This window comes from Bos indicus x Bos taurus, chromosome 14, assembly GCF_003369695.1.
Source record: "Bos indicus x Bos taurus breed Angus x Brahman F1 hybrid chromosome 14, Bos_hybrid_MaternalHap_v2.0, whole genome shotgun sequence".
In the NCBI taxonomy this organism is placed as follows: domain Eukaryota; kingdom Metazoa; phylum Chordata; class Mammalia; order Artiodactyla; family Bovidae; genus Bos; species Bos indicus x Bos taurus.
Genome location: NC_040089.1, coordinates 68,231,041 through 68,252,503, shown reverse-complemented (window position 1 = coordinate 68,252,503; position 21,463 = coordinate 68,231,041). Strand labels below are relative to the sequence as shown.

General features: G+C 46.3%; 1 protein-coding gene across 1 annotated transcript in view; it reads left to right on the top strand.

Moving 5' to 3' along the window:
- The window catches only part of PTDSS1 (phosphatidylserine synthase 1), a 67,516-nt gene that overhangs the window by 8,024 nt on the left and 38,029 nt on the right, over positions 1-21,463 (top strand). Inside the window, exons 2-4 of the mRNA XM_027561494.1 lie at positions 6,154-6,245; positions 17,129-17,173; positions 19,849-19,973. Coding sequence (XP_027417295.1) covers positions 6,154-6,245; positions 17,129-17,173; positions 19,849-19,973 — 262 coding nt within the window. The remainder of the gene's footprint in view (positions 1-6,153; positions 6,246-17,128; positions 17,174-19,848; positions 19,974-21,463) is intronic.

Here is a 21,463-nt window from a genome sequence, read left to right as displayed (position 1 = left end):
GAGGTCAGGGCGCTGCTACTGCCTCACAGTTCTAAGTCTGAAGTCCTCTTATTTTTTGTTGCCGTAAAGCAAGAATCCTGAGACCAGGGAAAGTCAAGATGGGGCTCTGGCAGCCCTGACTGCAGATTACAAGCCTCCCTGGGAAGTGGGAACCATATTGCCCCTGGCAAAGCCGGAGGAGATGGTACCGACTCCACAAACGGGTCAATCTTGTGTGAACGATCGGGGGTTTTTTTTTGGGTTTAGGGGGTTTTGTTGGGTTAATCAGAGGCTGTTCCAGCAAATTAAAAACTTCTCTCAGGCCAAAGTTATACTAAGATAATTATTTAATTTTTGTGTCTTACTGTGCTTTTCATCATGATTCTCTCAAAGAGTCAGGACTATGTCTGTTCATCTTTGTCCACAACGATAGGTGTTGGCTAGCTGAGGGAATGAGTGGGTAGAAATTACAAATTACTAACTGACAGGCCGTCTGTGCCAGGCAGTGCTCTAAGTCCCTCACATTTTATCCTCACAGCAACCCAGTGAGGTGGAACTGTTACTCTCCTGTGATAAACCAGGGCACAGAGAGGCTGCATAATTTGCCTGAGGTCACACAGGCTGATAGTGTGAATTCAGAATTCAGGCCCAGGCAGTCTGGCCACAAACCTGTCCTCCTTGTCACTGCACCAAACAGCCTCCTAAAGGGGAAAACACTTAGCCTTTGGGGTCAGTAAAATGTAGATTGTGATCATTTCCCCCTTCAAGGGTGTTAGGAAGATTAAGAGAACTAATGCAGAGCAGCTGTAGCCAGCCTTCTGAGAGGCACAGACCTAGTGGATGTCAGGAGATAAATGCTTCTCGTCCTCTGATGGAAGGTTTCTGGAATCCATAGTGTGGTCTTTGTAGCCTTTGCCGCCAAGTTGCTTTTCATGATTAACTATGGAAAATGTCCATATTCTTTGGCATGTGGTTAAGTCTCTGGATGATGGGGAGCTGAGGGTCTCACAGAGTGGCCCCGGTCAGCTAGTGGGGAGGCCGGTGGGCGGGGGGCAGCCTCCTCAGTCACCCATTCCGTTCTTTCTACGCGCCCACCTTTTGTAGGCACTGTGCGGGTGCCCTCTCTGCTCTCAGGAAACTCAGAAGGCCTAGTGGGAACCCCTGGTCTGATCTGACTCAGATTTCTTCTTTCGCTCACTGGCCTACCCTTCGGTCTTTGATCACAGGAGTGTGATCTTCCTGTACTGCATGTTTTCACTTTTACCAAAGAGCTTGCTGTCCGTCTTTGATACTTTTTTTTTTTCTAATTAGGCAAATATAAAATGGCCAACTTTTCAGACTTACTGCTATTTTATTCAGATTTAATCGGCCTTTTTTTTTTTTTCTTTCCTTTTTTTAACTCCCAAAACTAGGCCATTCTTTGATCCCATCTTTCTAGTAAGATTGCTCAGAATTTACAAAATTGCAGCTTCATTGTTTATCGCCGATCTCAAGTTCTTAACAAATTTAATGTTGATGTATAATCCACTTTTTGGAAAGTAATATATCTACATTGCTTAAAATCCAAGATATTCCACTGGGTGTATGGTGAGAAGTCTCCCCCAACTCTTCATTTACTCTCTTTGGATAAAACAGAGTGATCATTTCTTAGGTGGATTTCCAGACACCCTGTGGAGCTCAGAGCACAAGTTACAAGTTACGTATACCTATGCATGCTCTTCTTCTTGCACAAAAAGTTGCTTACTATACTCCCGTTCTGCAAATTGCTTTGTTTACTTCATGATCTCTTAAATTACTCTGTACTAGTTAATTAAAAGCATCTTCATTGTTTTGATGGCTGCCTACTTTGCTGACAAAGGTCCATTTAGTCAGAGCTATGGTTTTTCCAGTAGTCATGTATGGATGTGAGAGTTGGACTATAAAGAAAGCTGAGCACCAAAGAATTGATGCTTTTGAACTGTGGTATTGGAGAAGACTCTTGAGAGTTCCTTGGACTGCAAGGAGATCCAACCAGTCCATCCTAAAGCAGATCAGCCCTGAATATTCATTGGAAGGACTAATACTGAAGCTCCAATACTTTGGCTACCGGATACGAAGAGCAGACTCATTGGAAAAGACCCTGATTCTGGGAAAGATTGAAGGCAGGAGAATGGGATGACAGAGGGTAAGATGGTTGGATGGCATCACCAACTCTATGGACATGAGTTTGAGCAAGCTCCGGGAGTTGGTGATGGACAGGGAAGCCTGATGTGCTGCAGTCCACAGGGTCGCAAAGAGTCAGACACGACTGAGCGACTGAACAGCAACAAGTACTTGCTTGTGAGCCAGAGCCGTAATTTTTTAACGTCTCTTTTAGTTGTTTCCTTGTTTTGCTAAAACATACAATGCTATGGTGAGCGGCCTTGTACATATGTCATTTTTGCATAGATGAGGGTATTATCTGTGAGATACATTCTTGTACATGGAGTTGCTGAGTCACAGAATATATGCATTTATAAATTAATGTGTTGTCAAATGCCCCCCCATAAAGGTAGTGTGTGAGAATACCTGTTTATCAATTTCTTTCCTTTTTCCATAAGGTAAGGAAGAGTCATGTTAGTTGCTCAGTCGTGTTCGACTCTTTGCGTCCCCGTGGACTGAAAGCCCACCAGGCTCCTCTGTCCATGGGATTCTCCAGGCAAGAATACTGGAATGGGTTGCGCTTCCCTTCTCCAGGGGATCTCCCTGACTCAGGGATTGACCCTGGGTCTCCTGCACTGCAGGCAGGTTCTTTACCATCTGAGCCATCAGGGATAAAGTAGATAAAAGTGGTCTCTCTGTATTGCTCCAGTGTGTCCATATAGTACCATGAACACAATTGAGCATCTTTTTTTTTACTTGCCTGAGAGCTGCTGGATTTTTCTGCCCAGTGAAGTGTCTCTTCACATCCTTTGTCCACTTTTCTATTTGTTTTTCTCTGTCCATTTGTTGTTCTTTCTGTTAATTGATTTGATGGGGAGAGCTTTGTAATTAGGCGAGTCAACCCTTTGCCTTCGTATGAGTTGCAAATATTTTTTCCAAGTTTACCCATCACTTTTCCTTGGACTTTGTTACTGATTTCTTTGTCATGCAAATTTGTCAGCTTTCTCCGTTTTGACCTCGAGGGTTTGTATCATGCTTTAGAAAGGCCTTCCCCACTCTGAGGTTGTGGTGTCTTTGTGGGGGGGTGTATAGGTGTTTTTTTTTTTAGTTCTCCCATCATTTTTTTTTTCTAGAATTTTGTTTCGTTTTTAGTTTTAGTTGTTTGAATCATCTAGAATGTATTTTGGTATAAGGCATGAGTTATGAGGCTCTATCTTCTTTTCCTCGGCCACAGGTACTCATTTTAGCCTTGCTTTTATTTTGTGACTTACCGATTGCATGCCCAGTCCACCTCTCGTATGCCATCCCTGTGCATCTCCGATGAGTCAGGTGGGATTCAGGGTCACAGGTAAGTTTTCTTAAGGCAGTTTGGCAAAGGGGAAAGATCACTATCTTCAGAGTCTAGCAGGCCTGGTTTGAAGCTGGCTCTGCAACTTGTCAGCTCCACAGTCTTGAGAAAGTTACTAAACCTGTGTGACCTCTGTTACCTCATCTGTAAGATGTGGTTGATAACGGCCCACTTTGCAGATGGGTTGTGACAATTAGAGATAATGTTTAGAAACTGCCTGACACGCAGTAGATCCTTGACAGACAGGACCTGTTACCCTGACTGTCATCATTAGCAGTATCAGTAGTGTGCCTTGGTCTGAATGAGGACCTTGTGTCCCTACCCTTGCTGAGTGTAGCCATTCTTCAGTAAAAGCTAATGTTCCTGGGAGTTGGGTACGGGGCTTCCCTACATAAGCCAAAGGGCATGGCAAGTGCCCTAGGATGATCAGCCTGGCATTTAAAAGTTGTGTTTATAACCTCTGGGCAAATGTGTAATTGTTAGGATGACCATTAAAATAAGATTGCACTTTGCCAGGAGAAGAAGTCTATCCGACTGTAAAGAATGGTTTTGTAATCAGGTTTCTGAATTTAACCACCAAGTGTTGTTTGTCCAGGATTAGTTCAGTGCTGTTTGGCTGTGTGATGGTCTAGGAAACGTTTAAGACCTGTATGACGTCTTATTTCAGAACCTTACGTTCAGTCTTGTCGTAAGTCTGGAAATAGTTTCATTGGGTACAGAAACTTAGCGGCCTAAACAGGAGTTGGTATCTAAGTTAACTCTTTTAAACCACCACCCAGGACTCAGTCCTTAATGAGGTAATAATTGCTTCATTCCATACCTTTTCATGTGTGTATTTAATACTCAAGATCTTTTTTATGCAAACTTGGTTTTCTTCTAGATTCTTTTTGACCTGTCTCTTGTCCTTTAGTAACATTCAATCTTAATTTAACTTTGTCTTTTGAAAACTTTCACTGTAGACAGTCCTCCTCCAGATAAACCCAGTTTCTTTGATCATTTTTAAATGTATTGCTACCAGTTTCATCATCTCTAAACTATGTCCTTCCATTGTGTTTCTTCTCATATTTTCTCTTACTTATCCTACTTCTTTCTAAACTGGAACACTGAACTTCCCTCTCCCAAGCTTCTTGAAAATTGTCAATACTTCAGAAAATCTTCCAGTTGTTTTTCTGTTTTCCTACTTTTGTTTGCTTCTCTGAGCCCCAGATATGTTACTAGAATCTTCTTTATTAATGTAAACTGTTAAAACCTAAAATTTTCACCATCAATGGTAAGAAAATTTGCATTCCAGGGATTTTTGTTGTTTAGTTGCTAAATCATGTCAGACTCTTTTGCAACCCCATACTGTACCCACCAGGCTCTTCTGTCCATGGGATTTCCCAGGCAGGAATACTGGAGTGGGTTGTCATTTCCTTCTCCAGGGATCTTTCCAACCCAGGAATCGGACCTGTATCTCCTATGTTGGCAGGTGGATTCTTTACAACTGAGCCACCAGGGAAGCCCTTGGGGAATTTTGCTTCATTGTAAAACAGTAAATTTTCTTCCATAATAGTCAGTCCAGAAATATATTGAGGGCCTACTGTGTCCCCAGGCTCTGTGGATACAGGTGTAAATAATTCCCTGCCTTTAGGAGTTTACTTTCTGCAGAGAAGACAGATAACATATAAACCAACAGATGTAATCATTTCTGTTTACTGGGGTTATGGAGGAGTTCAACACAGTAACACATGAGGAATGACCAGGCTGGAGCAGGGTGGAGAAGCTTGTCTCCTTCTTTACAGTTCTTATATTTAGAATTTAAATACAAGTTTAAATCTGGTCTTTTGTTTTCTCTTCACTTTTCCTTTAACATTTTTTACTAGTGCTTTCTGGTGGCGTTACACTGCCCCGTTTTGTTCATCCCTTGGGGAGCCAACTGCCCATATTTGACAAGTGACTGCATAATCTCATTGCCTCATGTCCTTCCTCCTTATTTTTTGAAGTAATTTTTATTTTTGGCTGTGCTGGGTCTCCGTTGTGGGCTTTCTCTGGTTGTGACAAATGAGGGCCACTCTCTAGCTGTGGTGCTTGGGTTTCCCCATTGCAGTGGCTTCTCTTGTGGAACATGGGCTCTGGGGCGTGCAGGTTTCATAACCTTATGCTTCCTTTCTGATTCCTGCACAGTTTTCCGCCACAGTCTCTGTAGTGAAGGTCATCTTTGTGTGTGTGTGTGCGCTCAGTCATGTCCGACTCTCTGAGACCCCATGCACTGTAACCCACCAGGCTTCTCTGTCCGTGGGATTTCCCAGGCAAGAATACTGGTGCAAGTTGCCATTTCCTTCTCCAGGGGATCTTCCTGATCCAGGGATTGAACACGTGTCTCCTGCGTCTCCTGCATTGGCAGGTGGATTCTTTATCACTGAACCACTTGGGAAGCCCCTTTGTAAAAGAATGATGATTCTCAAATGCTTGTCTGAGTAGAACATGTGTTGGGGTGTAAGGTTGACGATGCCTTTATCATAAGAACTGGACTTTACTATAAGGGCTGTATTATTTTAGGAGATACCATAGTGAATAGTAACTAGTGAATGTAATGACTTAGCTCAGCAAAATAAAGTTAGCGATTTAGATTAAAAAACCCAGTTTTTTAGAACATGGAGCTCGTACTCCTTCTAGACTGACTGTAGATTCAAAAATAACACTCAGTGTTCCTTTTCTGTTTTCAGGGATGACTCTGTCCCAGAAGACAACATCTGGAGGGGCATCCTGTCTGTAATTTTCTTCTTTCTTATCATCAGTGTATTAGCTTTCCCCAATGGTAAGTGATGTAATGCTTTATCACATTTCTCCTGTGCATTGTGTCCTTGTTGGTATTTTTGAGATGCATGTCAAATAGAAAATGAAACTGGAGGGTGGAATAAAAAAAAGAATCTGAATGTTGCGTGGTGACTAGGGGAACAGGCTCTGGAGGCAGACTGCCCATTCTGCCATTCCTAGCTCTGTCTCCTCTGTCCCTCTTTAAAACATTTCTGTCTGAAGCAGAGAGAAGTACAGCAGTAAGAGTAAACTGAATTAATACCGTAAAATACTCTGAACAGTGGCTGACAAACATAAGCACTCAGTGAATGTCAACTGTTGTTCTTGTTACTATTTTTGGTATTATCAGCCAAGTTGTAAAATACACAGTTACTGCTCATTTACTCCTTTTTGCTAAGGCTGGGGTCAGTGCTTTAATGAATATTGCTTAAATAACTTGCTGTCTTTAACTGGAAACTTTGCTGGGATATGAATTTTCATTATCAGGTTAAATGATTACTGTGAAATTTTCCCCTTTCAGTGTTATGGCGTGAGGCAAAAGCCTTGGTTGAAAAACTAATTTGGTATTCTGCCACACTTAAGATTCACCCCTTTCCTCTGAATGGTCCCTAACAAGTTATATTATTTTTTCTCATTCTGCTTTAGTGGAGAAGGCAATGGCACCCCCCTCCAGTACTCTTGCCTGGAAAATCCCATGGATGGCGGAGCCTGGTAGGCTGCAGTCCATGGGGTCGCTAAGAGTCGGACACGACTGAGCAACTTCACTTTCACTTTTCACTTTCATGCCTTGGAGAAGGAAATGGCAACCCACTCCAGTGTTCTTGCCTGGAGAATCCCAGGGACGGGGGAGCCTGGTGAGCTGCCGTCTATGGGGTCGCACAGAGTTGGACACGACTGAAGCGACCTAGCAGCAGCAGCATTCTGCTCTAGTACTTTCTCCCTGGAATATTCTTTACTTATTCTCTGCAGGTGATTTTTAAAATATTCACTTTTTGTATCTTGTTTCTTAAACATTTAGGGTATTTTGTAACTGTTGCAGTCTTTTTTTGCAAGTTGTGCTCCATTGGCCCTGCTCAGGTTTTAAATATGATGATTAAAGATGTGCTTCTTCTCCATCCTCCCATCTATTCAGTAGAGTATAATCTGTAATATACAGAGCTCATTATGAACGTTACTGATGCTACCTGGAGCTGCACCCTGGTGATAGGATTCCAGTACCAGTTCCATCGCGTGTGTGGGCATGGAGGGGTGGTGGCGGACTGAGCGTTGCTGAACACCAGCTGGGCGTCGTGCAGCTCTGCTCAGTGCGACACTGTCTGCCTGGGGATAGATTGGATTCCACAGGTTAAGTCTCACCAGGCTGCTCCTGCCCCCACTGAGATGCCAGGCACAAGTCCAGGGTATCCCCTGTGCTTCTGACCAAATGGCTGTAGATCAGAGGTTCCCGTGACCTCCTCTTTGGGTTTGATTAATTTGCTAGAACAGCTCAGGAGACCAGTTTACTCACTAGATGACTGAGAATATTAACCGACAGCTAGATGCAGAGGTGCTCCTTGGGAAGGGAGGAGCCCCTTCCATGCTTTCTCGGGGCACCATTTGCACCAGATCTCCACTAGATCTCCACGTGCTCACCAACCCAGAAGCTTTCTGAGCTCTATGCTTTTAGGTTTCTATGGAAGTTCCATCACGTTGGTAATGACTGATTAAATCTTTGGCCATTGGCGATTGATTTGCCCGTCAGCCCTTCCCCCATCCCCAGAGGTCAGGGCGGGTGGGACTGAGGGTTCCTATCTCTAATCACCTTGTTGGCTCCACTGGCCTCCTTCCTGAGCCACTTCATTAACGTAACAAAAGACTCTTATCACTTAGGAAATTCCTGGAGTTTAGAACTGGGTTCCAGAAAGGGGACAAAGATCAAATACTTGCTTCTTATGGATCACAGTACTCAGGAAAGTCCCCTGCACACTAACGAGTTCTGTTCCAGAGTGCATTCGTAGTCCAGTTTGTTCATAAATTCAACGTTAGGTACCAACTAATACATTCGGCTACATAGTACATTGCTATAATAGATTTATAATCCTTCTCAAATAATATATTTAAAAAAGCAAACCCAAAAGATAAAGCATTGTTAGTCTCAGAATACAGTACTTTGAAAAGTACAGTGTTAGTCACTCAGTCGTGTCTACCCTTTTCGATCCCATGGACTATAGCTCTCCAGGCTCCTCTGTCCATGGAATTCTCTGGGCAGGAATTCTGGAGTGCGCTGCCACACCCTTCTCCAGGGCATCTTTCTGACCCAGGGATTGAACCTGGTTTTCCCGCATTATAGGTAAATTCTTTACCATCTGAGCCACCAAGGAAGCCTGAGAAGCACAGTCGCACCAGCTATCCCATGGCTGCTTGCACACTTGCTTCTGGACACCTTGGGCTTGAAATAAGGACACTGTACCACTGTACTCTATACAGTGAAAGTGAAAGAAAAGAGAAAGTGAAAATTGCTCAGTTGTGTCTGACTCTTTGCGAGAAGATGCTCAAGATACAGAGGGGTCATGGAATGAAAGGGAATTGGCCCAGCTATGACATTTACATTCTAGGAAACATCCCCAGTGTTGAACTCAAATTTGATCCCTGGGTCAGGAAGATCCCCTGGAGGAGGTCATGGCAACCCACATCAATATTCTTGCCCAGAGAATCCCCATGGACAGAGGAGCCTGGTGGGCTGCAGTCCAAAGGGTCACAAAGAGTCAGACACGACTGAAGCGACTTAGCACGCATGCAAGCCCCAGCACACAACATCTCAAGATTTTAGGTTTAGGGACAGCTTGGACTTCACGGAGCCCATCCTCTCTTTCAAGGGCGCTGTGCTGTCATGCAGCTTAAGTGGCCACTTGGGGCATCGAGCATTTTCTACACAGTGGTGGTCCCCCTGAGCTCTGGAACCTGGTCTTAACACAGGTGGCCTAAGAATGTAGCCCAGAGTAGATGGTAAACTGCATCTTGGGTTTGCTACCAACACAAGGCCTGTGGGTGCCTGAGCCCCAAGGGAAGATGAATAGGTGACAGTTCAGCTGGTGGCTCCTGACACTCCCTCAGCCCTTGCCTGCCGTGTCGTGTGTGGGTCAGTGGCTTACTTCCCAGCCATCGCTTGATGCCAGGACCATTGTTGGTCTGTGCCCTCTCTTCCTGTTTCTTGTCTCATTTGTCCCCGACCATCTTTTTTTTTTTTTCTTCTAATTTTTATTTTAAATCAGTCAATGAGAACCCAGTATGTGCTTAGGAAACTAATCAATCCAGAGATGTGTCTGTTCTTCCAGCCTCCTGTTTTCCTTGGCTGGGTGTTAATTCTTGCCTGTTTTTTCGCAGCTTCGCAGGTTTCTGTTCTGCTTTTTTTTTTTTTTAATTTAGGCTTGCTAATTCTAAGAGCCGTACTGGAAGTTTAGGGATTCCCAGACTCAGCCCTCCATAGCTGAGATTTTACAGCCTTTCCTGCTGGGGCACTCCAGCAGGCACTGGGGCTGTGGTGCTTTTTTTAAGGTCTCCAAAGCCCTGAACGGTGGGGATTGCATCTGTCGGATGTGACATTTCGCATGATTTCTGCTGATTTCTCCTCTTTTCCCTGGTGAAGACTTGTCATCTTCAATGTCCACATAACTGGCTCAGTCTCTCCTGGTGGGACTGGGCTTTTGTTTTCCCTTTTGGAAAGATAAAGGCTGTTTGTTTTCATGCTTTCCCTGGCTCCCCTGACTTTGTGATAACATGCAAAGCAGGGAGGACCCGCAGAGTCCTGCTTGGTTTATGCCTGATCCCAAGGCCTGCCAGTCACTCCTGGACCACCCTCAGCCGCTGCCGCCTGCCTGGGGTTAGGGCCCAGCCCTGCACGGTCCTGTGCTCAGCAGAGCCCTGGTCTTGTCTCATGCGAGGCCCATCGTGAGGTGCCTCGTCTCTGTCTCCTGTGTGTGTCTCTCTCTCTGTTTCTCCTTCTCTCTGCCAGTCTCTGGCTCTTCTTTCTTCCAGGAGTGCAGTCTCAGGACCTCTGTTGGCCTGTGTCTGGGATGCCTGGACTCCACATCCGCAGTGGGGAGGCTGTGCCTTTCCTCCTCTGGTGATCAGACCCTTCGCCCACAAAAAGGACAGAGACCTTCAGCATTCTGTGCAGGAAGGGTTAGGATGTCGGGAAAGCTGTGCTTGGAGGGACTGTCTCGCAGCCGCGTGTACTGAGCGAGCCCACTATTGTCTGCCTTGTTCTCTAAAGAGCCAGTTACTCTACATCAGATCAGTAGTAAAACCATAAGTTTCCACATTAAAGAATGCTGTCCTTGAATATTTTTTTTTTTGAATCAGGGGGTGGCATGGAGTTGATGGGGCCGGGGCCTGGCCGGCCCCCTGGAAAGGGTTCCCTGGGTATGTGACTATCCCTCTCCCCCAGCTGGCATTCAGACGCCAGCCTTTGCAGGAGCCATTCTGCTGGGCAGATGGTTCTCTGAGTGGGATGGACACGCCTCTTCCCATTCCAGTCTTGCCACCTTGTCTTCCACTTTCCCCACACTTGATGCAAATTCTCGAATTAAGTATTGGAATGAATGGGAGGAACAGAGCCCAGCGTCTGCCTTCTCCTTGAAAGGCAGTTTTGGGGAAGTGCCCACAGTGGATGGCATTCCCAGAATGGCTCTGTTTTGGCAGATTCGCGTGCATTTCTCCTTGACCTAGTAAAGGTTGCCCTAAATGTTTACACATCAGCCTGCCTTTGCTCGTCTCCTTATGTCTTGTGTGTGTGATCACGTTCACGTACGCTCTCTGTGTACTAGGACTGGTCCGCTCCTACAGGAGGGGGCCCTGTGGTTCTTCTGGAACAGAGTCCAGATGACAAAGACCCTTGACTTTCTCCATAAGGTCTATAACAGCTGGTATGCTTTTGGCCACAAATAATAGGAGATCTCTTTCAAAGTGGCTTAAAGAATAAATAAAACGTTTGCTTTCTCACATCCACGAGAGGTTCCGAGAGAGAGTGGTTCAGGGTTGTCTAATTGAGCAGCTCGGTGGCATGTGAAGACCCAGGTTCTCTACCTGTCTCGTGGCCTTGGGACAGCTGCGGCCCTGCTGGCGTGCAGCCGTGGGCGGTGTCCAGCCACAGAGGGGCCCTGTCTTCCCCTGCATCTTAGAGTGAAGAGGCCTTTTCTAGAAAGCCTGCAGTGCACGTGCCCCGCCCCCCACCCCCACTTCAGTTAGGCTTAGGCCCCACGCCACCTCTGCTCCAGGCCGACCTGAGGACAGGCATTTACCATGGTTGGAGGACCTCCCAGGCACATTCATAGATCTCCCGTAGATCTCCAATGACTGGAAGAGTGGAAGAGAACCAGGATTGCCTCCATCAGCTTAGAATTTACCGCTGGGTTACATGGAGGAGGCGTGGAGGAGACTCAAGCAGACTTTTTCATTTGACAGTCAACAGAGTGAGTGACGGGGTAGCTTCCAGAGTTCCTTCCTTGCATCCGATAAACGCACAAGGAGAGAGAGCCCGGGGCGGGGGTGGGGAGTGGGGGGAGACCCGGAAAGAAGAGGGTCTGTTACCTATACCCGCTTCTTTCCTGAAACCTTCTCTCCCATTCTCTCTCTTCCGGTTCCCTTGAAGAAAATATTTTAAATGCCACCTCCACCTCCTTAGCACAACTGGCCCTCCTGTGTAAGTGTAATTTTAACTATGCCACTGTGTCATTGGAGTGTAATTATAACTGCGTCACGGTCACCGGAGTGAAATTTAGAAACCCGCTGCATCTCCATCTGGCTGCGAGATTTCTTTCAGCAGGTGACTCCCGTGTGCCTTTCCAGCTTCGGAGGGCCTCCTTCACGCTTCCTCCCCTTCTACCCCACCCAACCCCAGCCACCCCAGCCTTACCCTGGGCCCCCGTTGCCCAGCCCACTGTGGTCTTCTCAACAGATACCTGGTGAATGAAGTAGTGAATCTGTCCAGAAAGAAGTTCACAGAATCAGCCCTGTCTTGTCCTCTGCTCATCTGCAAGAGGAGCACTGTTCAGCTCTTCTTCAGGGTATTTTGAAGAGGGTGAGATCTGTAGGGTGTCTTGATTTTTCCAAGTTTACCCTTCTATTTGTCCTCACCTGATTTCTCTGAGCATAGATAGTGCGAATCACATCTCCTTGAGGCATGAAGGCAATCCAGAAGATTCATTGTCTCCTAAATTAAAAGAAGGAAAAAATGGTGTAATTTCCCCCCATTCTCTGTCTCCTGCCCCATGCCTTTTTTTTTTTTTTTTGATAGAAAAATTCTTTCTTAGGTTTGAAATTTGCTGAGAGATCTTTTTTTTTCGCCTTTTCTGGGTTTTTCCTGGAGGAATTTAAACTTTCAACTAGTACTAATCAAATATCTTGCAATTTCCTTTGTCAATTACACCCGATAAAGCTGAAAACGAGATAATAAAGAGAAGAGGCAGACTGTGAGGTTCCCAGGCACAGTCCTCCCGCTGCTGGAGAGGCAGCTTCTGACTTGGGTTAAAAGGATTCTCTCTCCCTCGGGTTGGTTCGTGGAGCTCAGATGTTCGCGGATGTGACCATAGGTTGCTGGCAATTCAGGCTGTGATCTTATGTTTTGATTTCCGAGGAAGTGTTTTAAATGCGTGCTCTCCGGTGGCAAAGACATTTGGTTTCTGTTTTCTTTTGAAATCAAACTGGCTCTTAATATCTGATTAAAAAGGAGGTATTCCAGTCATAGGGACTGATAAGAAAGTAAAACATGTAGTTTTTCATAATGTGTCTTGTGCGAAAACCACCTTCGTAAATCAAACCAGCACTGGTTTCTCCATCACCACCCTGAGATGCCTGCCCCGTCTCTCCTGCATAATTGAACTGAGGACCCAGACTTTTCCAGGCAGCTTTTACGAAATCAGAAATAAAGTATAGACAAGAAGTCCTGCCTCGACCACCCCCCCCCCCGCCCCGCCCCCCGCCATGAGATGGACCACCCCTCCTGCATGTCCTGGCTGTAATACTGGGCAGAGGAAGCCCACCAAGAAAATAGTTTGCAGGGGAGTGAGATCTGTGGGCAGGCATTGGGATGAGGTAAATGGTCCAGGATGGCTCTGCCCACCTGGGCAGGTGGATGCTGTAGGAGGTGTGGTTTTAGAGGTGACTTGATTGGCAGAGCCAAATGTGTGTGAACACCAATGAGTGTAAGTATCAAGGCTCATCCTATAGGAAACCGCCAGTCTCATCCTCCATCTTTTAAAAGGCAAAATAGTATTTTTAGCAATATTATTGTCTCTGATAGTGAAGAGACTACTGTGTGAGTAAATCTGCTCGCATCTACTTCTGAAAATACTACACAAAAGCATTCAGAGTTTCTTCTTAGAAAGAAGAGGGGGTAAGGGGGTATTGGACAACTGAAATAAGGCCTGGATTGGGTTTAAAGTTAGCTCCTGAAAGGTTACCTAACATTCCAGGCTGGCCTTATATCTCACCTTTTGTAGGTAAAAGGCCCTGGTGGTCTGTTCCCACCCACCCAGTTCAGGACAGAGCTCCTTGGGGCTCCACTGTCTCTTCTGAAACCCCCCACATTAGATTTCTGAAGTCTTCCTTAGATCAAATGCAAGGCAGAAAGGGCAGTTTTAGAAATCGTATTTTATGAGAAACATTTATGATGTAATACTATGGTATATAGGTGGGATATTGGAGAAAAGAGGGAAAAATTCCATAGCCGTAAATCAAGATAAGGCTTTAAAGAACCAAACTGCAGTGCAGTAAGATGGATATTCTCTTTCCAGGCCCTGGGACATGTCTGTATCAGGAATGACAGCCAGACAGAGAGACATAAGTCTTGACCTGAAGCAGTTGCACGTTGGGTTGGAGAGAACTTAAGGCCCCATCAACCCCACATTGCTCAACCACCCTATCCTCTTATTTACTCTGAAATTGTCCTGCTTAGGGTTAGCTAGAAGAAAGGGCTGAGTTCTGCTTTCAGAAGGCCACTCTTAGAGTAACCACAGGCTGACGATGACTTTGGAGGCCTTTCTACTGGTCAGTGTGCGGGGTCTTGTATCAGTTCCCTGCCCTCTCATCCTTCCCATCTTTCCAGATCTTATTGGTTCCACATCGTAGTAGCGCTAAGCTCCATTCACTAGCTTGTTTCTCTCTGCCCCTTTCCTGGCCCCGAGACAGTCCTGGCTCAGACCCTTCGCTCTGTGCCCCCTTCCCGGCCCCGGTCTCCCGAGCTTTCCCAGTTCTGACAGTTGATGGAACAGTGCCGTGGGTTCTCCAGACCTGAAGGTGGAGTCCTGGAGAGGTGTGGCCGTAAGTGAGTTCCTTATGCCCCGATGCCTTTATCTGTAGAAAGGGAACGATGGTGGTCCTCGCCTCATCTGCCAGGAGGACTAAAGGGTGGTGTGTCTCACCCTCCGGCCTGCTACCCAGTAAGGGTTAAGGAAAGCACCGCTGACTGAGTCAGGAGTGCTCTTGAGAATAACACTCTGTGGTTTCAAAGTGTCGATTGGGCATGGAATTCTGTTGCAAGCCAAATAATAGATTCAGAGTTTCACCTTGTAAAAGGAAGTCATAGAGAAAGCTGGAGTCCCCTGTTCTGTCTGAAAGGTTAATTCAGTAGTTTGGATGGAGTAACACTTGCAAGCCAGACTGCTACTGAAGGACAAGTCATTCCTGGTGACAAGTGAAGCTATTACCCAGCATCCGTGAAGAAGAGCATTTGAAGGAGAAAATTAACTTAAAAGATGACAAATGGAACTATCAATTTTCCAATAATTGGCAAAGAAAGTTAACCAGGTTGTGTTACCTGGAAGGGGATTCTGGTTTCTGTGTTTCACTTTGCCTTTTTTGAGAAAAAAAGCAGCTGATTAAAAAGAATACAGGTATCCCTTGCAATCCGAATCTTTGCTGTCAGAACTCAGAAATCAAACAGAGTTATTAACCTATTATTAAATTGCTCAGTATCTGAGCTCTCACTGCTTGCCATCCAAAACTCAGACACCATATTCACTGGGATGAAGCAGAGTCCCTCACAAACTTAATTTCGGAACTCTCAACATGTAAACCCAGAATCTGAGTCAGTATTCCTCATATGAATTTGGTTCATCCAAAGAAAGCAGGTAGAATGTGTTTCAGTGTAGCCTTTTTAAGAAGAAATAGGCCATTTGGAATGAGTTACAGAATAAAAATTACAATGTAGTGTTTGCTTCAGGGAGGATTCCAGGTCACAAGCAACAGAAGCTGACTCTGCTGATGCAAGCGCGTGTTCTCGGATGTTAACTAGCTGGAGGAATCCTGGGAGGGCCAGGAAGCCAGGCCCCCCCTCCTAGCTAACTTCTGAGCTGCCCCATCACCCAGACCTGGTCCATGAGTGAGCCTTGACCACAGTCTGTGTTACTGTCACGTCTGCAGTGCGTACTAAATGGAACTGCCTCTGCTGTGGTGTCCCCAGCGCCAGCTTCACCAGCGTGAGGGATGCCGCCTCCCACCACTGTCCCTGGCGGCCAGGACCACAGGGATGGAGCGGGGAGAGGAGCGCTCTGCATACCTCCCTCCACTGTCCCCAGCCTCTGACGTTCCCCTGCACGTCAGGTGCAGCTATAGGATCGAGACCCGGTTATAGAGAAGGCTGGGCCGCAAGTTCTGGCCTCTCTCCTGGAGATAAGGGATCACACCGCTGGAAATCCTCCAAGTGCAGGGAGGCCTGGGCAGCCCCAAACTAGGTCAGGGGCCCTCTAGAACAGTGGTCAGTATTTGCCAGCTGTAACCCTTCAGTTAGTGGTAAATCAGTTTAGTGGATCAAGGCCCAGATTACTTGCATTCATCTTCTATTACTTTTTTTTTTTTTTTCTTTTTAATGAGATAAAATAGAAGGCAACGTATCGTTATATCACGTGTAGTAAGTTTCATCCTGTGAAATTTTGGCTTCTGTTTTGTGAAATGTGTATCTGTGTATCTGAACTGGTGAGAGGTGTTTTGTTACCAGAAGTCATGATCAAAGGCCCGCGTGTTCCCGGCTCCAAGCGTTTGCTCTGTGTCACTCCGCATCTCACTTGTTTTCCAAGCACGGTGTTTCTCTCTTTTACTGTTGGTCCGTCACAGTCTTGTGTGTGTCTGTGTGTGTGTGTGTGTGTGTGTGTCTCCCTCTCTCTCTCACACACACACACACACACACACCCTCCAAACACAGTGTTTCTCTCTTTTACTGTTGGTCCGTCACAGTCTTGTCTGTGTGTGTGTGTGTGTGTGTGTGTGTGTGTGTGTGTCTCTCCCTCTCTCTCTCACACACACACACCCTCCAAGCACGGTGTTTCTCTCTTCTACTGTTGGTCCATCACAGTCTTGTCTGTCTGTCTGTCTGTCTCTCTCTCTCTCACACACACACACACACACACTCCAAGCACAGTGTTTCTCTCTTTTATTGTTCGTCCATCACAGTCTTGTCTGTCTGTCTCACACACACACACACACACACACACACGATTCCGTCTGTCTCTCTCTCTCACACACACACACAGGATGTCCAGAACAAAGCTGTGAGATCTCTTGTTCAGATCTAGTAAGTATTGCATGCAGTGAAAGGCTGGTCTGGTGACCTACTCACTGTCATTGTGTCTATGGGAAATTATCATCTGATTCTGAAGACAAAGCTTTAAGGAAAAAAAAAAAAAAGCCTCTGTTGTAATTCATGCCTGTTACAATTGTGGGGACAGTTGTTACAATGTAGATAAAACCTTTCAACCTAGACTTTGACCTCCCAGAGTTTTCCTAGAAAAAAGTTTTGACAGTAGAGAGGATTTTTTAACCCCTTATCTCTGTGGAAATCAGCAGCACTATCTTTATTTTGGTCTTGGTTTGAAAGTAGTCTGTTCTGACCTTGTAATGTTATCTCCGCAGGTCCCTTTACCCGGCCTCATCCGGCCTTGTGGCGAATGGTCTTTGGTGAGTTGCACATTAGTCAGTTTCAAAATCCATTCTACTCTCAACAGATCTTTTTTCCTTGTATGTTAGAACAGTTTTTCTTACCGCTCTACTGTAAAACTTAATAGTTTTTTACTTTTTGGTGTTCCTGGTATCAGTTTCTTATTAAAATGCTTTGCTACAAAATAAAGTGCTGGTGACAGCGGAAATTCTTATACACGTGAACTGTTTCAATCCCTCCCCGCCTGGCCTCCCCCGCCCCAGCCTCCCAACACTGCTGTCCATTAATGCACGGGATCTGATGTGAGGGCGTGTGGCTTGTTCTTCCTGACGGGGCTCATCGCTAGTGAAGCTCAGGTGCATCATATGAGCGTGTTTGCCTTGTCAGCATCCAGGAGGGACCGAAACCCCAGCAATCTCCCTGGTGTCGCAAGTGGGAAAGAACTCAGAAAAGGAGAGGTCTTAGCAAAGAGCCCTGATTTGAACTACAGTTTAGTGATGAGCGTCGCATATACATGTTGGGTCTCTTATGACATTTACTTGATTTCTAATCCAAAGAGTAAAACCACCCAAGTGGATTTAAATCTAATCTTCAAAACTTTGGGGCTTGGCTTCATTTTACCTAAGTAATCATCCAAAAAAGTTATTCAAGGTTCAGATAGGGCAACCTTATGCGAAGGGACCCTTAAAATGGAGATTATGCTCAAGTCTGTTTATTTTTCACCTTCAGAGATCATAAGTAAGTCTCTGAATTCAGTGGTGAGTCTCGGTCATGTGCTCAGCAGGTGTTCACCGAGTCCCGAGTGGGTGGCTCCTGTGGCCCTGAGCCTGCAGGCGAAGAGGCCGGGTGCAGGGAGGGCGGCTGTAGCGAGCACACTGGGAAACAAATCAGTAATCTGAGCAAAGCAGATGTCTCCAAGTGGCAGGAAGTTTTATTAAAACCACAAGAAGCGACACTGACTAGTAGCTGCTTTCACTTGGAGGTGATGGGAGGCGCGAAGGAAGTGTGCTTAAGCAGAAACCTGCCTGCAGAGAAGGATCCAGGAAGATACTAGAGGCAGGCCAGACCAGGAGAGGCAGAGCTGGGTGTAGGTGGGACTACGGGGCTTGGGAAGGGCCGGGGGATGCCACGGGAGGGTTTTTTTTTTGCAGGTAAGTATGTGACTCATTTCCATTTCTTACTATATAGTTCTGGTTGTATTATACTTATAGCTCATGGACTTAATATGGCCACTTAAAAGTTGTGAGTCATTTTCAGCTAGATGGCTACATCTAGTTTTTCTAATTTCATATGGTCCATTCTAGGTAATGAACAATTTTATTGCTTCCCTGGAGTCCTGGAACCCTTTGATAACCTGATGAGAACTATAGACCCTTTCCCAGTGTACACACACACACACACACACAGGCACACACACAGTTTTACATATGATATTCAGGCCTTCGGGGATGTTGAAGCCCAACTGTGAACTCTCGTTCACACAGGGCCTCCTGGTCCACACTTTCTTTGTATCCCAAAATAATTATTTCAAAAGGGTCATAATGAGAAGGTGTCGTGGGAGGTATTTGCAGTCAAAAGTACCAGTAAAAGTAGCTAGTACATAATAATACATAAGAAGGCTATCCTATAGACTTGTCTAAAAACACATGCGCCCTGGGCCCTGGGATACACGACCAAGTCAGCTGTGTCCTCTGAGCCAACCCCCCCGCCCCGAGGACCAGGAGAGGCCCTGTCTACCAGCCTGCGCTGTAGCTGTCTCGGAGGATTCCATTCCAGCCACAGACACTCTCTCCTCTGGAGCGGCTCCCTGGGGACCAGTGCCAGCCCACTTTGGATGGGGTGCTGTGGTCCAAGGTCGTTTGTATCACAGCGTCTAGATGTCCTCCACAAGCATTTTCATCCCAGCAGATTCGAAAAGAAGAGGGAAAGTAACAAAGCCATTGGTGGCTGGTTCTCAAGTCTTTCTAAAATATCTTTGCAGGCTTTTGCCTTCTTATGGTAGACTATTGACTTTCTTTTTTAAATGACGTGGGCGATTATTAGGCTACCACTTACGATGTGGTGTGACCATATCATGGTGCCCACAGGGGTTAATGTGGGGTGTAAGTGGGGGGATGAGTGACCCTGGGCCACCTCTCACCCCTCAAACCCCAAACCGGGCCATCTGCCAGGCCTTCCTTGCCCGCCTCCAGTCCAGTCTCCATGCAAGTGGCCAGAGGCCATCTCCTGAAATGTTCCCCAGGTCACCTCATTTTCCTATTTGGATCCCGTCAGGGGCTCCTCCTTTGACTTCAGGTCAAGTCTGTGGTCTTCACAGTAGCCCTGAGCCCTGGCCGTCCCTTCCTAGCGGCCTCACTCCCTTCCCGTCTCCGCCAGCTCCTAGCCACATGCGGGCTATGGACCCTCTTTCCAGGAACCCACCTGATCGCCTCTGCCTGCCGTCCTGGCCCGAGTCCCGGGTCTTCTTATCCACCCCCTCGCCGGTCATCTGCCACCCCTCCAGCTCCCAGTGTCAGCATCTCTTTCTAGATGAGGACCGAGTGTCAAATTCTCATCAAAGGAAAGGCCAGCTTGTCACGTGAGGGGTCCCCACAGCCCACATTTCAGCACCAGTGTCTGCTTGGGGCCACTAAGCATCATGCCGTCTGACACCGGCTTCCTTCCTGGACCTGAGGGTGTTTCTTGTTTCCTGCAGGGCTCAGCGTGCTCTACTTCCTGTTCCTGGTATTCCTCCTCTTCCTGAACTTCGAGCAGGTTAAATCCTTGATGTACTGGCTAGACCCAAACCTTCGCTATGCCACAAGGGAAGCAGACGTCATGGTACGTACTTGTCCGCTGTGAGTTAGAGAAGCTGGTTGACCCCTTGGGTGTAGGAGGTAATGTTGGCTTCATATCTTAAATTGGTCCTACATAGAAATTTTCCCTACATTTCCTACGTAGATAACCTCGGCACCAGTCTCTGGGTGGGCTGGTGTGGTGCCTGTTTCCACGATGAGTGATCCAGTCCAGGAATGTGAATCCTTTCTTGGCCCAAAGTGGGTGGTAGGAAGAGATGAGCGTTACCATCAGCCATAGGTGGGAACTCTGCCCCTGACACTTGTAAGCTGTGGGGCCTTGGGCTGTGGACCTGCAGCCTGTTCCCTCTTTTGTAAAGTGACATAATGCTTACCTTGGACGTTTGCTGTGGCCTAGACGAAGGCCCAGCATGGTGCTTCACGCACCAGTCCTCCAGTGGTGGCAGCCCAGCCCGTCAGTGTCTCCCGCAGCCCCTCCGCTCCCCGACTCCAGCCCTGATGCCCCGATCCTTCCCCCCTGCTTGCCACGAAGGGGCCAAGTTGTAATGAGGGAAGCCATTTCATTCATTACTTTTATGAAGCCACAATAAATAACTTTGTTCTTGTCTAAAATGACTAATGGCTTCGGCTTTTAGTGAAGAGATTATTTTATACTGTAATACTGTTCCTTTTTCAATTTTTAAAAAGGCCTGATGTTTAGTACAGGTTGAAGAACTACCTAGCAACAGTCAGAAAAGAAGAACAGACATTTAGGCCATAGGTGGGTCCTTGTTTAACAAGCAGGAACGCGGTACAGAGGGAGTTAGCTAAAAGTTGAAAAAGTGATCATTCTAGCGTAGTCGAGATTGGTCAGACCCTTCTTGGAATGGTATTTCCAGATTTTATCTTTAACTTTTATAAAAGGATGTGTTAAAGACAAAAATAAGAAGGCCAAAAATTATTTGAAAGTCTCAAGGAGCAAAGTCTGTCTTGAGATTCTTCCTCTAAGGGAAGAGAAAGGTACAGGGTGACTTCCAGTTTCTAATGATGCTGATTGTAACAGTTAGGGTGAGGTTGACAACAGTTGTTGATTGTGGATTGTCTGCTCGGCCAGGCCGAGCTGGGTGCTTTATATATAGTGCCTTACATATGGTGTATATGTTCATATCCTCATTTTACCAAGGAGGAAATAGAAGCTTAAACTAAGATCCATCTGGGTCTAAAACCTACACTTGCCCTTAAGACAGTGCCTTAAACATACAGTTACGATAACGAGTGTTTGATGCCCCCAGGTGTCTTATGAAACAGAGACTAGGGGAAGGATATGCCAGGTTATAGTTATTACCTGCCACGAGTTTCCTGAGTCAGAATGGTCATACGATAAACTAACTTCCAGGTAGATTTGCTGGTGTGTCACACTTGTTCTCTGGAGAAGGCAATGGCACCCACTCCAGCACTCTTGGCCTGGAGAATCCCATGGACGGAGGAGCCTGGTAGGCTACAGTCTATGGGGTCACTAAGAGTTGGACATGACTA